Source organism: Setaria viridis, chromosome 3 (assembly GCF_005286985.2).
Source record: "Setaria viridis chromosome 3, Setaria_viridis_v4.0, whole genome shotgun sequence".
NCBI classification, from domain to species: Eukaryota; Viridiplantae; Streptophyta; class Magnoliopsida; order Poales; family Poaceae; genus Setaria; species Setaria viridis.
In genome coordinates, this window is record NC_048265.2 from 8062642 (window position 1) to 8078804 (window position 16163).

Genomic DNA, 16163 nt, shown 5'->3' on the forward strand with positions numbered 1-16163 from the left:
CTTTGGAGACAGTAAGCTAATGATAACTATAGAAGATTTCCCTGACGTTTTCAGCCCTGCAGTTTCCTCCTTGCAAGGGCTGGGGTTTTCTTTTGTATGTACAGTTGTACACTTTGTAGGTGACCTATAAAACGGGAGAAGGGTAAACAATTAGATTGCATGGATATATTTGCACCTCCACCGTCTTCTTCATCTGAAACTGAGCACTGTGTTTATTCTTTGGTCCTAAAACCTGGATCTTGCCCTCAGCAGGTGACAAAATAGAGCCGTTAGTGGCACCAACCTTATTACAGGAAGAAGCGCCAAAAGGCCCATTATTATTCTACTACAAACCGCATCCAATAAGCCGCTAGCTAGCTAGACTAACTCTTGCCATACGCCCGAACAAGGCAGACCCAGAAGGCAACGATAACAGCAATCAGAAGGCAGACAAGGCTAGACCAGACGATGGGTCTTGCCTGGTCAAATAACAAAACGGGGCCACAGGTTAGACTGACAGCAACGCCAATCTTCTCAAAACCGACATCGTGGAGAGCTTCCCACGCGGCCAAGGGTGCACGGGGCAAGAAGAGGGTTACGTGCCACATTGCCGACTCGACCACTGCCATGTAGACACCCCATAACATGATAACCGGAACCCCAGGCGGGGTTTGTTATACATGATGCACGCCAAACCTGCTGCGGTGACAATGAAAGCAGACGGCACGAAGACAAACGCAAACCACTGAGCAGCACGGCTCGCCTTTTGGTTCCTGTTATTTTGCCCTATTCTCAGTGAAGAAGACGCCACCGCGGCCATCACACGCTGAAAACAACGGGGTATGGTGCTGTCTAGCTTCAATGTCACTTCTGGAGAAGTGGATGCCGAAAGTGCAACCATGATTCCAGTCAACATGTGCCTTTCTTCGTCGGCACAATGCAAATCTTCAAAGTATGGTGTGATGTATCCTGAAAAAGAAAAAACAGTCTGATATCAGTTCCTATCCCGTAAAGAATACTGCACATACATGGAACCAAAACTGTAAATTGTCTCTACACTATTCTCTTCCTAAACGAAGATATCCATGGCCAAACAGAAATTAAAGTACTAGGATCAAGTATATATAATTCTATGAATTATGTGCAGATCGATGTCCAGACCCCCAGATTTAAAGGAGTTAATTGAGCTACGCAGTTACATCCAGTTACATTTGGAGCAAGCTAAACAGCTAAACAGTTAACTAGATCATGTTCAAAAGAAACCAAGCTACAGTCTAGCTAATCTTAGCCAGACAAGCACAGAGTATCAAATTAAGCCTAGGACCGTGCGATCCAACAGACAGCAACCTATTTTCGGTTCCAAGTGTATCGCTGAAAATCCTGAAACTAGTTCTCTTCTGGAAACAAAAGTCTTACGGAAGCATGGGTAACACTAACGAAAGTAAAGCTTCACTGCAAACTTGAGAGGCTGGAGTATAGGGTTCGGTCATGATGTAGTAAAACTGACCATGGTGGCTTACACTATCAGAGTGCCCAACATTGGAAAGCATCAGCCGAGACATCACATCAGCATACCCTGGAGTATAAGGTTGGAAGGACGCACCTTGATCTGTTAGCCGCCGCCGCCGCCGCGGATGACTCGCTGCGTGAGGGGGAGGGGTGAACTGAAGGGGGATAAGGAGGGGGCGGAGGCGGAGTCGGCGGCGCTGCGTCGGAGGAGACGAGTCGTCGTCGCGACGGAATTGGACCGGATTTGGCAGCAGAGAGGCTGAGATATAAGATGGACTGGGCTGGTTTTCTGGCCCAATTGTGCCAACCATGGGCCACAGTCGGTGGAACAATGGGAAGATTTGGAATTCGACGACGACGGTGGCCGCACTGCCACTGCGACGCTGAACGGGATGCATCTGCCAGGAGCGACCTTGTAGTCGTAGTCGTGACAACGAGGCACGATGAGAAGAGCGGCCCGCTCAGGTCACGCATCCATCGAGCATAGGCACGTTTAGCGATGCCTATTCATGCAATGATCCGGTGCTTGTACAAATCCATTGAAGGTTTTTATATGGACGGAGGATGTGTCGATACCAACTCCAGCCGCAGCTACCTAAACAGAAATAGCTTGAAATCCCCACTACATTAATTCGCCAAACATTATCATCCACGGTACAAGATTCCTCAATGCCGTCACCAAAATTGCTTTTGTTACAGGAGCTCCATCATTCCTTTGGTATTTATCGCGTATGCAGACTTCAACCCATAGCAGCTTGCTCCGTCAGTTCATCCAAAGCTTGAGGACCCGATCCTTCCCACCAGACGCCACCTTTTCACCGTCAGGGCTCCAATCCACGGCGTACACCTTAAAATGTTCACATGCATCATCATCTCAGCTCTTTTCTCTTTATGACAGTATAATATAAACCAACGAACTCAAGGAGATACCTCATCCGCGTGGCCTGGTAGGTCTTGTTTCAACTTGTGCGTTCGAATATCCCAAACCTGAATCGGACACACACAGGACGCACCAGCATGAAAGAGATACTCACAGAACAAGAGATATGTCCTCCATTTACAGTTCTAACAGACAAGTATGCGTCATGCGTGGCAAGCGTGTGGGGACACCATGCAAGGATTTTTCAGTAATGAGGCATATAGCTGCGCTCAAGGTATGCCACATGAAGTATGCGATCCAATGGCTTGCCAAGTCCAGCTAATATTCACGTTTGATGTAATAGTTCTCCATTACGGCCCAAGCAAGATAATGACACCATGAAATGCATTTAAAGCTATATAAAGCAATTGAAAATACAATACACACAGAAGTGAACAAAAAGTTGGTGCCAATCAAAGATGAAAAATTAAGCTAAAGTGGAAGAGTATATATAGGTACCTTTAGGGTGGAATCCTTGCTTCCACTTAGCAGAAGCCTACTGTCAGCAGACCAGCTGCGGGGAAATAATTTTGTCAAGCATGAAATAACTGAAAGCTGGAAAATTCTTTCCTTTTTATTAGAAACAAAAAAAACTCACCTGATCTGGTAGACATCTGCAACATGCCCTCTGAAAGCTGCAACAAACTTTCCCGTGATACCGTTCCACAACTTGACGGATTTATCAAAGGAGGCACTTGCCAACCATTGCCCATCAGGGGAAAAGTACACATGGTTCACGAGCTGCAAACAGCATTACAGATGAAAGTACAGTTTGTTTCAGTACACAATCTTCAAAAAATGACCAAGTAGTCCAGTAACTGATACAAAGTCACAATCATTACAGACTACTGCGAATTCAGATTGGAGATGATTCATCACAAGCGTTAACTGTCAAGCTAATGGGAAAATAAACATAAAAATATTTCTTAATTTATCCACACTTAGACAGCAGATATCAAGGAATGCATGTACACAATAAGATGAGATACTATACCTTCTGATGACCAGTCATGCGAGCTTTAGGTTGTTTACTAATCGTTGGTTCCCAAAGAAACATCGTAAAATCATCAGAACCAGAAACTAGTCTCTCAGGAGCATTACCCCTCATCTTCTTGTATCTCGCGAGAGCTGCCTAAATATAAAAGGTTGCTAGATCAGGGAAAAAAAACATTTGCACAGGTTATAATGCCAAAACTAATTTGCTATCAGGATATGTAACAAACTAAAAGAAAATATGAGCACCAGGCAAAGTCCCATCAAGATACCTCTTTCATTTCCTCTGCGGTTGAGTATGTCTTGCCAGTATGGTCATATGCTCCAGTTCGGAGAACATATTCCGTGCTCAAGGCAAGCGAATTCACCCAGTGCCCATGACCCTGAATATGTAAAGAACAATTACCTTTAGAAAATGAAAAGTAAACACCAATGATTTATATTGGCATAAGACTTCAGGATACAAGGATACAATTAAGTCAACTACAGGTTACATAAACTCTGAAAATAAGCAAAACAGCAATCACGTGCACTATCCGCACATAAGCATCAGAGCATATGTTTCCATGTATTTAATGGATTGATGCATTACCTGCAATGTTTTAACCAACTTTCCCTGAGTTGTTTCCCATACTTTGATCAAACAATCTTCAGAACTGCAGTACGAAAGAACTATGTTAAGAACGGTAGCCGCAGAAATATAAGTTCAAGAAAGGAAATCCATAAAGTAAGCTTTCTTATTGCATATCATTTTAATAACAATAGGAACATTTATATAGTTTCAAAAAAACAATAGGAGCATTTATGGTCGGTTATATATGATTTTTATCTGGAACTATAGCTATCAGAGATAAATAAAGTATCAAGGAGCATAGAAACCAAAAAAAGAAAAGAAACATATGTAACTGAATGAGCCATTCATTTTCTGGTTGACAGAAAATTTCAACATGCTACCCATTCGGCAGTAGTTACGATAGTAAATCTAGGAAATTATCTTAGACCACAAGACGGTCTTGATTTCTTGACTGAGGATCAACTTGGTTTTTCCACAAGTCTCGAAAGAAAAAACACAAGAAAATTGGTACACAGACAGTCTTCAATTTATATTCATAAGAAAAGAGAAACAATCCCATGACAAGAATCTGTAACGAATTTATGGAGAATATGCAATCTGTTCGTAATGATGAAAAGACAAAAGCAAAGTTTTTGTATATCATCAAGTCCAATTGTTATTTTCTCACACTCTGCACAACAACACTAGTATGTAGCATTGAACCGGGATGGTATCATTGGATTTGTTCGTAAATATCAAGCATTGAAGAGCAATCGTATTTCTCACAGTAGCAAGTGAACAAGTGCAGAATATAAGAGGACAAAACCATAATCTTTTTGCCCATAAAGGAAAGGACTGATGATGATTCAACAGTCTTACCCTGTATAAATCAAACCATCACCACCCCACTTGACACAGGTCACTGAATTAGTGTGACCTGTAAGGGAAATAACACATTTCCTTGTGGTGATATCCCAGATGCGAGCATCACCATCCTTGCTTGCACTTACAAAGCGGCGGCATGGAGCTTGCAAATGGGCTGGCTCCCAAGATACAGCAGTAATCCATTTCCTGTGTCCCTATTTTGTAACAGGACACACTAAATGAGTACTGGGCATAAAAAAGAAAGAAATGTCTGAAAGAGGCAAAGAATGATAAGAATACATTTTGTTTGCTTCACTAATCTGCCAATACAAATTTAACCTACTAAGGAAGAATAAAATTTGCAGCAGTTATCTTCGGTTATCATCTACGTCCAAGAGTGGTTCATACAAATTCATGCTAGGCAATAGACATACAAGGCATCTAGCCTAACAATACAGAAAAGAAAAGCTAGCATAATTACAGAATCATTGTTTATCAGGCCTAGAAGTCAACAGATAAAAATAACACATGATTGTACCATAAGTGGGGAGCCCAATTGCTTCCCAGTTTTTGGGTCCCATAATATAAGCTCTCCTGTCTTGCTTCCACTAACAAGATGTTTTCCGTCAGGCGACCACGAAATGCAGAGAACCCAATTTTTGTGTCCTGAAATATGGAGGGTCACCAACAACATAGGAAAAATGCACTTTGCAGACATGTAACTACCAAAAATCTCATAACTTATACTCAGAGGCAATGAAAGCACATAAGAAACACAAATTCAACAGATAGTGCTAGGCGTTACTAGTTCCAAAGCTTTAAGGATGTAACAGCATAAATTATGTATATATGATGGACTTTAAACATCAAGAAGGCCATACGAGCTTAAAAATGGTTCATGGAGTGCGTTGGTTTTAGAGAATGAGTTTGAATCTTCACTGTAGATTGGGGGAAAAACATTATGCCATTATTACAAGAAATGTTGTCATTCGTGGGGAATGGCTCACGGAGTGTGTTCATTTGTAGGGAATGGGTTTGGACCTTCACTGACTGTAGATTGAAAAAAGCGTTATGTCATTACAAGAAACTGGAGTCCGCCATCCTTCAGTAGTTCAAGGCTTCCAATTCACATGTTTGTCCAGGCAAAGTGGTGTAAAAAGACCATCAGTGAATATATTATACTAATACTCACTTTGTCCATTTACTCTGCTAATATTAAAGGTTAGTTCCAAAGGCATTTCGGAGGTTTTTTCTGCAACTGAGAAGATTAAATTGACCAACTTGGCTGTAGGCATTCTATCCAAGGACCACAATCTAAGGTATGAGCAACATGGAAGCAAATCACCAACGAGCAAGGATAGGATACGGAGCATTCACCTTTGCATGTGAACAATGGAGTCTGTGTATCAAGGTCCCAAAAGCGAACAGTGGTGTCACCTGAACCACTCGCCAAACATTTTCCATCAGGGCTAAAAGAAACAGCAAGTACGGCTTCTGTGTGACCTGCAGAAAGAGAAGATCATGCATATATCATTCGAGGAAACTTGAGACTATACAGGAGATTACTGAATTAATTGGACAGCATAAGCATATTATTGGGGGCTTCTGTTTTTCCTTTTTGTCAGCAAAAGAAGAGCATAAGCTGATGAAGAGAATACACATACCAGCAATCGTAGCAGAACAACGGTTGACTGGCCTAATTCGGAAAAGTGCTTGTGGCTGATATACTATGCGCAGAGTAACCTCAACATTGGCTTGAATTGAAGAAAACAAAAGATGGAAGCAGGAATTAGATGCCAGCACAAACGACCAAAAGACGAAAGGGAAGGTGAAGAAACTGCTGAGGGGTCTCATTCACCGTTCTTTTGCTGCATGTAAGTGCCCAGCTGGACAGAGAGCTCTTCATCTCCAATGTAAAATGCATAGGGCAGCTTGTCCTCCTGAAAACATCAGCAGACAGCAGTATGATGGCTTAGTTCGGGGCAGCGAGGTAAAAAGGAGAGGGAGTATTGAGCAAAACATAAGCATACATTGTGGAGGAGGTGATTCACAATCTCCTGGAGCTGCGGGGGGCCGACGTTCTGCGGCAGGTAGAGCGCCGCACCGAGATGGTCGCCTTCGGGACTGACCAGCTGGCACATGACGCTGGTGTTGGCATCGGTAGCGGCAGCGGGAGGAGGGGCTTGGCTGTCCATGCCACGAAATTCAGCTGAACCAAGAGGCCTGTTTGCTGAACGGGGAAACAAAGATTAGACTCGCGAAGCAAAGGAATCCGCGAATAGTGAATGGATAGCTGCATAGAGAAAAGAAGGAAGACATCGATGCAAGTGCGGATGGATCTCCTGCAGTACCAGCAGTAGAGGGCGGGGAAGAGGAGGGCGGCGCCGCCTGAGACCAGACGAGCTGCCTGCTTGCCCTCGCCGATGATGGTGAAACCAACAAAAGAGACTCTCTGGCGGCGGCGGCGGCGGAAGAAGAAGCGAACAAAGCGAGAGGTATAGGTGGGCCGTGTGGGCTGGTTGATTGGTCTCCAGCTGGAATCCGGCCCGGCCCATATGGAAACGTACAGCCCGGCTGGCCTGTCTGGCTGGCTTCTTCTTCTTCTCTCCGACTCCACCCCAGGGATCAGCCGAGAGCCGACCGAGGCGACACCGCGACAGGCGAGAGTCCCCAACCCACAAGCCGCCACCGCCGCCGCCGCCGCCTCCCTTCCTCTCGTCGTCCTCCCCTCTCTCTCTCCCCCTCTGCTAAAACCGAGCTGGGCTGCTGCGGAGAGGACTTCTGATCCGTCCAGGCTTGTGGTACAGGAAGCTCTTGGTAAGCGAAGCAAGCCCTAGCGGCTCTTCCCCCTTCACTGAGAATTCGCTCAGTTGGAAGCTCCATCCGTCCAAGTTTACTGCGGATTTTATGCTGCGTTCAATAGTTTGGCATCTCGTATTATGCCCGATAAGATTTCGCGTTTATTCCGCCGCGACCGAAGCAAACGCATCTGATTTGTCATCCCCAAGCTTAAACAACCGAGCCCGTGCGTGTGCTAGCCCCGACTCGCAAGCTTGCTAATGCTAAGCAATGCCGGCTTTTATTGCCCTGAATATCTCTACAGTGGACATGCTGGGGATTTTTTTAGATAGATTGGCTACCAGGGGATTGATAATGCGAAAAACAATAGATTCATTAGCCGTTTCTCTTATGAGTATATATCTAAACAATAGATCCCTTCACCAGTGCATATATCTAACGTATGAGTGAAGTGCCTATTTCCGCATTCCGGGAAGGGTAACACATACGCATGCACCTAAACTGCTTCTATTGGATATGTGTAGGTTTTTACTAGCATTTACTCCCAGTTTGCTGTGCGTATCATTCACTGATCGTAGCTGTGATGCAGGAAACAAATGCTGTTCTAAAGCTTAAATCATAAGCTACTTCGAACTTGCCTGACCTAGTTGACTGCTGACGACTCTACTCATTTGTACCTTTGCATTCTTGTAGAGCGTATACTTTGCGGTGATCCCCTTTTTTGGTCGATGGAGAGCAGTGAACCTCTACAGGTAAATATCTCATGCTTCCGCTTTGTGCTTCTGCAAATACTGGCTTTCCAATGCTGCCTCTATTGTCATGATTATTTAGCACGGGCTTCAGATTGAACCCAGAAGGATTTCAGTATGTTTGCTCTATCTGTAGTGCCAACTTTGTGATTCTTGTTATAAACCAACAGCTCTATCATGCTATATTCGGCACAAGCATGTTGGCAGACTGTTTCTGTGACCTAGTACTCAACTCTATGCATAAGTTTTTTTGTTATCACACTTGTGTTCTTTGTATCCTGTTTATTTTGGTGATTTCCACTTAACAGTTGTTTTTTAGCATGGTCTCTCCACAGAACTGATACCAGCAATATTTTCACTTTATATTTGCATTCCTATCAGCTACAATTTATTAAATAGCGATTTGTAGCAAGTTCATTGCTTTCCTATCAGCAGAGCAACCCTGTTGTTACCCATTCAAGTTCTATATTAGTGTAGTTATTTTTGGTATACAATATATAGATTGTCCTACATCATCGATGTGCTATGGAGTACGTATATGCTCACACATGGGCTCTTGGGCCCTGTTACAGACACCGAACTTACGTTACTTATATGCAAATTTAGAAGCCACAGCTGCTGCTGCTGCTGCTGCATAGGGTACTTGAACATGTGAATACATTGCTTGTGATGTTTGCTTTCATTTCAGACTGGATACATTGAGTTAAATGTTAGTCAGGGATATGTGGAAAATGAAAAGAACAGTTTGCCTTGTGTTGTGTAAGCTGGATGGTATTGATATCTGCATTTGTTCAGTCTTGCATTTTTTTCCTCTTCATGGATAGTGCCTAGAGTTTTACTTCAATGAAAGAGCACTGAAATCTTCAGTTGTCAAAATCTGAATGCTCTCTGTGTTTAAAATGTTCAATCTCATTGCATTGTTGTTACATAATAAGCTGTTAAATTTATGTAGATTAATGTGTTTCGTTGATGTATTTGTCAGGATGTCATGTGTGAGTTTCGTGCGGGTAAGATGTCTCTTGAGGGGACACGAGTGGTTCCAGACACACGCAAGGGACTTGTCCGTGTTGGTAGGGTATGGATACTCAAAACTTATACTAAGCTCACTGCCAATAAAACTTAATAAGCTAGTTACATCATTTATTTCTTGGGATTTCACCACAGCTCTTTGTAAAACCTCTTTTTAGGGTGAAGAAGGCTTAGTCCATTTTCAGTGGCTTGATCGCGGACAGAACATAGTTGAAGATGTATCCTCTTGCACTTGTAGGCACTTCTTGCTCTATTCTGATTTTCAGTTGATTGGAATACTTCAAAGAAATTCTCAGTTTGCTAGAAATCCTAGTTTGCAGAAAATGCCTGTCATAAATATTTGGACTTGTATGGTCCTTCTGTGGACTTGAATTTTTGAACTTGGATATGCCTCCACTTTTCCCTGCTTTTATTCGTACCAGATCATTACTGTAGTGTTGTATGTCCTTGATTCCATCTTTCAAAGGATCAAATTGTCTTTCCTGATGAGGCTGTCTTCGAGAAGGTATTGAGTAATGTTAATCCAAGTTTGAAATGTTTTCCAATTTCATTCTATTGAACTTTTATGCTTCATTGATAAACTCTACATCACATCATTAGGTGTCAGAATCTTCTGGAAGGGTTTACATCTTGAAGTTCAAGCACGACAACAGAAAATTTTTCTTCTGGATGCAGGTCAGTTATGTGTGGAACTGTAGAAGTTCTTTTGTGAAAGCTGTAACCCTTTCGACATTCTCAATGGTTGACTATCATTTTGCTCTATCTTTTCAGGAACCAAATGCTGATGGGGACTCCCAGATTTGCATCCAAGTTAACGCCTACATAAATCGGCCATTAGGTATGCTCTGAATGTTGGGAGCCTCAGCACTAATTTTGGTTCTTGATCGATGGTCTTACGTAGTATTCTGTGCAGATGCTGAGGCAGATCTTGCAGTGCCTATCGAAGCAGAAATGTCTGAAGATACAGCTGATGATGATATCTCTTCCAGGTATGTAAATCCATTGTTGCATTGACATCCTACAATCCTGTGTGTACATGGCAATAGAAACTGCATGTACTAATATATATGCTCAATGCAGTGTCAAAAGCAATGTTAGCATCTTCGTTATCTGGCTGAATATTGTTGCCCATTGATTTCACTGCCCTTGTTTTTGCATCATGAATATTTTTGGGGTTATGTGAACAAACACATTAAGTTTTTTCTTAGAATGTGGTTTTCATTTTTGCCTCATTTGCACCAAGATTACCTATGCTATCTATAAATGTTGTTCTACCGTCTTGTTTCTCTTATACCTTTTCTTCATTTATTTGTCAGAGCTGGGAATTTAGTTGATCAGAGCATGACTGCTGATCTGGCTGGTGAAGTGACATCTGCTGCTGGACCTGTACGCTTGGAGGACCTGCAGAGAATACTCAGTGCAATTCAGCCATCAGGTACCAGCTGAAAACTAGTCCCTTTGATTTCTTCTGTTCTATATGCTTCTCCGAAACATTTACTTACATTCTCCTGGTATATCAGGTGCTGCAGCTGACCCTGATGCTGGTAAGTGCCATAGTAAACTGATGCGCTCTTGTCTTTGACCAAATTCTTTTATAATTTTTTTTGGTTGGTGTTTGTAGGACTAGGACTAGGAGACATCTTGAAGCCTGATTTGGTCTTGCCATTAATTGAGAACCTGCCCATTGAACAATTGGCATCACATCTTCCAGAGGTTTGTATTGTTATGATGCTACCTTGGCTTTTAGTTGAAGTAATCCTTGCACTCAATTTTATGGCAATTGCTCATTTCCAGGGCTCATGGACCCCCAGTGATATCCTTGAGCTTCTCCAAAGTCCTCCTTTGCGTCAACAACTAGATGCATTCACCCATGTTAGTTACTCACCCTTACCATTTACATGTGCTATGTGGTGATGTCATTTGTTTCCAGTGGTATGCTGATTTTGATGTTTGTCTGTGTCTGACAGGTGCTACGGACTGGGCAAATAGATCTTGCTCAATTTGGAGTTGACCCTAGTAAATGTAAATTCCTTTTGTTTCCCCTTCACAGACTCAACTATAGATTTGTTTTTTACATGTAGGATGCTTGTGATATTGCTATTTTGCTATTTGCAAAGTAAAAGAGATTTGCTCAGTGACTTATATGCATAAAGTCTAGGCAGCAAGAGCTAATTAGCTAAATGTCAACCATCCATGATATTTCTTTATCTTGTGAATTTTGCAATATGCATCAATTTTTTGGTATCTGAAGATCCTTTATTTGCGTGTCATTATGGCAGATAAGTTCACAGTGGTCTCATTCCTGGAGGCTTTGGAAGACTCGGTTGCGAAAGCAGGATCCTCCTCCGCGTCTGGAGACAAGGATGTGGAACCCAAGCGAGGCGGCGGAAACGATCCCATGGACGAGAGCTGATAGAGCAGCACCCACGTACGCGTCTGAATACGAATCTTCTTCCCCTGTCATGTGGGACAAGTCTTGTGTTTGCATGAAACGCTCATGGTGTACTTTGGCACACTACAAGTAAGCATCTAGATGAATTTTGGACTCCCTGTGAACTAGTGCTAGGCAGCAGGATGATTATTTGGGGGGTAAAAAGGCATGTCCCATTTCTATGCCGACGATTTGAGTATTATTATTGCTTTGATGTTTGATCTCGCCTCTCGATCTCTCCTTATATACTACATCTGAAAGGAAACTGGGCGCTTGTATCGCCGTCCAAGGGATTTGGGCTAGAGATGTTTCCAGTTGCTGGGATAACTTCCTAGATTGTCTGCGAAATGAGTTGCTGGGCGCCGTGGCCGTTGTAAGCAGCAGACGAGCGAGCATGAGGAGCTGCTCCAAGGCCACCTCCAGCTTTGGAGTTGGAGCACACCCTAGTCCATTATAGACATGGTTGTTGAATACAGGGCAGACGATGATATGCAAAGAGGCTCAGAGCACGAGTGGAGAAGGATCTTCCTCAAAGCTGGATTTGGTGACCCTACATGTATGCTGCACTGACAAAAGGGGAGCAGCATCCATTTCCGGCATCAGGCAAGGCATGTATCAATCAATGCAGATGCGGTGCAGTGTGCACGATTCATCAGTCAGTCAGAGACTCAAGAGTCAGTGGCCTCTACCAATCGATCGATCGATCTAGCACTGCCACTGCAGCACTAGGCAATATATTGGCATATTGCTACAAATGTCAGAGTTGATGAAATGAAATTGAATTGTTTCAATTTGCTTCTTCGTCTTCTTCATTCACAGGGGGAAAAAAACAGAAAAACGGTGTCATGTTCCAATCAAGAAAGGAAAACAAAGGAAAAGAAGCCTAATTTGAACAATTAAGGAGTTTTACTTCTCTTTTGGCCTAAATCTAGGAATGGATTGGGGTGGGGGAAAAACTTGAGTTTGTTCCCAATTCAAAAACAACTAGAACGCTCCTCCTCTATGCTATCTCTGTCTGTCTGTCTGTCTGACACACCGGCCTCTACAAAGAGACGAGGGTGCCGCTTGCTAGAGCCTAGAGGAACCGGAAGCCCACGACCCCTGGCTCGTCGGCGGCGCTCCAGCCGGCGACGGTGGGTGGCGTCGGCGGGCGCGCTGCGGCCAAGGGCGCGAACGATCCGAATCCAAGCGTGAGGTCGAGGCCGGCCGGCTGCTGCTGCTGCTGCTCTTGGTGCTGGTCCTCCTCTCCCGCCACGGTCGTAGCCTGCTCGGCCTGGCTGACGTGCGAGGCGTCGGTGTCCAGCGACGCCGCCGACACCTCCTGGTGGTGCGTGTCGTCGTCGGACGAGGCGCGGCTGGGGGGCGCGTGGTCCGCTGTCAGGTGGACATGGTGGCCGTCGTCCTCCGTATCGGAAGGCGGCTTGCTGTGGGCCTGCCTTTTCGATGACGACGACGACGACGCGCGCTTGAAGCGGGTGCGGCCGGGCTTGGCGACCTTGTGGAGGAGGCTGCTGCCGCCGCCGGCTTTGCTGCTCTGGGCGTCGTCCGCCGGAGGACACGACGAGGCTGGCGCCGCCGCAGCATCAGCCGCCCCCGCCGCAGGAGAAGAAGCAGCGGGAGCGGGCTTGGCCTTGGCGGCGACGTGTCGGATGTCGTAGCAGGCGGCGGCCTTGTGTAGGTGCGCGGGGCTGGCGGCGGCGGCGTCCTCGGCGGAGATCTGGACGATGGGCGCGCCCTTGAGGACGGCCTCGACGGCGGCCTGGCAGAGGTGCCAGTTGCCCGACCAGAGCAGCCCCACGGAGCCGTAGACGGGGTTGACGATCCGGCCGCAGGCCTCGTAGAGCAGAGAGCGGAAGACGGCGGGCCGCTGCTCGTCCCCCGGCGCGGCGTCGATGAGGTTGAGCAGCCCCGCGCGGCCGTAGAACTTGGCGAGGAAGACGGTGGCGTTCGCCTGCGCGTCGGGCGCCTTGATCCACTGCAGGCACGGCCGGATGGTGCACGCCTCCGTGCACCCCTTCCGGAGCACCCGGCACCCGTTGCAGCTCAGCCTCATTATACTGCTTCTGCTTCTGCTTCTTCTTCTTTCTTCTTCTGGATGTGGTGGTGGGTGGCGATCGATGCGAGAGCTTTGGCAATGGAGGATGGTGATCGAGGGGAGGAGGAAGAGGATGCAATCTACGTATATATCCGTGGCAGGGACCGTGGGCAGGCGGGGGGCAGTGGGTTTGATGAGTGGGACGGCGCGGCGCCAGTGGTTTTGCTTCCGGAAACTGGGAACGGGGCGGGGGAGGGAAGCCGCGTTGGTCCGAGGATTCTGCTGTGATGGACGGGATTATAGAATGGTTTCCGTGGGCAGGGCGCATGAGCTGGTGTCTTTGTTTAATCCCAACCATCCGGAGGGGTGCATGCACCTCGCCAATACAGTGGGCGGCTAGTCCCACGGTTTTGGATCCCGCCCGCCCGGTTTTCAACTCCCCGCTGCCTGCCGCCGTGGCGTGGCGTGGCGTGGTGTACGCCCCAAGCAATGCAGCCACGTCAGATGATTAAACGCCCGCCAACCCCCCCCCCCCCCCCCCCCCACCCCACTAGCTTGGATTTCCTTTTTTTCTTTTTTTTCGAAACCACTAGCTTGGATACCGACGGCTGATTACTGTTCTTCTCTTTTGGAACTGTGCGTGCCTACACTTGCTTGTTTCTAAAAAAACAGAATTAACAAACCCAACTTGTCGTCACCTTTCTAATTATTATTTGTCGCAGAAACGTATTATACTCCAGCGTCCCTTTGGTTGTGTGATGGGCCGTTACGGCTTACGGGTACCAGAGGCGCCTTGATGTTTATCCATAGGCGGAACTAACAGGCTTTCGGAATTATTTTTCAAATTTTTCGTAGATTAGTTAGGTCCGAGGAAACATTTTTGAGGCATTTTGTTTTGCGAACTCTCATAGACTAGTTGGGTCAGTAAAATGTTTCTAATAATTTTTAAAAGGATTTAAGGACCTTTTGTTTTGCAACTAAGGGGGTGTTTTTGTTTTGCAACTAAGGGGGTGTTTGGATCTTTAGTCTGGATTAAAATTCACGTCATTTTAGTCACATCGAATATTCGGAGGCTAATTAGGAGGACTAAACATGAGCTAATTATAAAACTAATTAATCTATTAATTCCCGAGATGAATCTATTAAGTCTAATTAATCTATCATTAGCACATGTTTACTGTAGCGCCACATTGTCAAATCATGAACTAATTAGGTTTAATAGATTTGTCTCTCAAATAGATTTTGTAATTAGTCTATATTTAATACTCTAATTAGTAACATTCAAACGGGACCTAAGTATTTTTTTGAAATTTTTTTCAACTAAAGGCCTGTTTGGATCCAGCGTCATGACATGTCACATCAGATGTTTAGATACTAATTAGAAGTATTAAATATAATCTAATTACAAAATTAATTGCACAGATGGAATCTAATTCGCGAGACGAATCTATTAAGTCTAATTAGTCCATGATTTGACAATGTGGTGCTACAATAACCATTTGCTAATGATGAATTAATTAGGCTTAATAAATTCGTCTATAGAGGTTCTGCAGCTAGTTTTATAATTAGCTAATATTTAATCCTTCTAATTAGCATCTGAACATCTCATGAACCTCCACTTGCATCAAACACCCATTAAATACATCGTCTGGGTTTAGTTCAGAGGCAATTGAGACAGCACATGAGCACAGTACGTCCTGATGGAATGGAACCGTACTAGGATCAAAGCATCCGGGGGCGGGGCGGCAGATCGCCACGTACCTTGTGGGGGAGCCGGGAAAGCGAAAAGGACGGCCGGATCACATCATACCGGAGGAATCCTCCTCTGGCTCCCCACCAATCACATCACTGACCGCCGGCCTTTCCCAACCCAGGACAGACAGGAGGCCCAGGAATCAATCCGTCGGGATGGGTGGTTTCTTCTGGTTGGCTCCGCTCCTGGTTTTCTGGAAACCAAAACCCTGGAGCGAGCAGTGGCGTCACCCACCATCCACCCCGCCCCGGTATGCCGCTGCCCCGGTTTCTGGGGAACCCAGCCAACGACCACCAGCCCCTCCGGTCTCCTCGCGCTCTGTGGGCCGTGCTGTGGAAACCACGGCTGGTTTTGGTTTCGCTTGTTGCCCCGGCCGTTGGTTTGGCCTTTCTCCACTCTTGCCCATCATCCCGTCCCAACCACCACGTTTCGCGTCCTTGCTTCTTGGACTCGGAACGACGGAACTCCGATCCCTTCCGCTGATCCTTCTTTATGTTTCTTTGTTCTTCCCAAAGGATTCTCCATGGACCATTGATCACAGCACCATCAT

The 16163-nt window shown here is 45.4% G+C and overlaps 3 protein-coding genes across 4 annotated transcripts; 1 reads left to right on the forward strand and 2 right to left on the reverse strand.

The window, feature by feature from the left end:
- Window positions 1-1965: 1965 nt before the first annotated feature.
- Window positions 1966-7306, reverse strand: LOC117848322 (notchless protein homolog). 2 transcript variants are annotated; one of them, XM_034729672.2, is made up of 14 exons: window positions 7169-7306; window positions 6848-7047; window positions 6676-6757; window positions 6482-6571; window positions 6195-6320; window positions 5356-5483; window positions 4833-5032; window positions 3993-4056; window positions 3673-3783; window positions 3402-3539; window positions 3006-3148; window positions 2867-2921; window positions 2419-2475; window positions 1966-2335 (listed from the first exon to the last, which is right to left on the reverse strand). In XM_034729672.2, exons 2-14 carry the CDS (start codon window positions 7010-7012, stop codon window positions 2252-2254), a joined length of 1443 nt encoding a protein of 480 aa, XP_034585563.1. In that variant the 5' UTR covers window positions 7013-7047; window positions 7169-7306; the 3' UTR covers window positions 1966-2251. The 2 variants fall into 2 exon arrangements, with proteins under 2 accessions (XP_034585563.1, XP_034585564.1); XM_034729673.2 differs by having other exon boundaries at window positions 6848-7040; window positions 7169-7301.
- A 51-nt stretch (window positions 7307-7357) lies between these two features.
- LOC117848323 (26S proteasome regulatory subunit RPN13) lies at window positions 7358-12044 on the forward strand. The gene is made up of 14 exons (XM_034729674.2): window positions 7358-7634; window positions 8310-8368; window positions 9348-9440; window positions 9553-9612; window positions 9861-9899; window positions 9995-10069; window positions 10166-10232; window positions 10308-10383; window positions 10711-10829; window positions 10915-10938; window positions 11016-11107; window positions 11189-11266; window positions 11362-11416; window positions 11674-12044. Exons 1-14 carry the CDS (start codon window positions 7373-7375, stop codon window positions 11805-11807), a joined length of 1233 nt encoding a protein of 410 aa, XP_034585565.1. The 5' UTR covers window positions 7358-7372; the 3' UTR covers window positions 11808-12044.
- Window positions 12045-12588: 544 nt separating this feature from the next.
- Window positions 12589-14176, reverse strand: LOC117848324 (uncharacterized). Its single transcript, XM_034729675.2, has one exon. The coding sequence runs from the start codon at window positions 13876-13878 to the stop codon at window positions 12901-12903; it is 978 nt and encodes a 325-aa protein (XP_034585566.1). The 5' UTR covers window positions 13879-14176; the 3' UTR covers window positions 12589-12900.
- Window positions 14177-16163: the final 1987 nt, after the last annotated feature.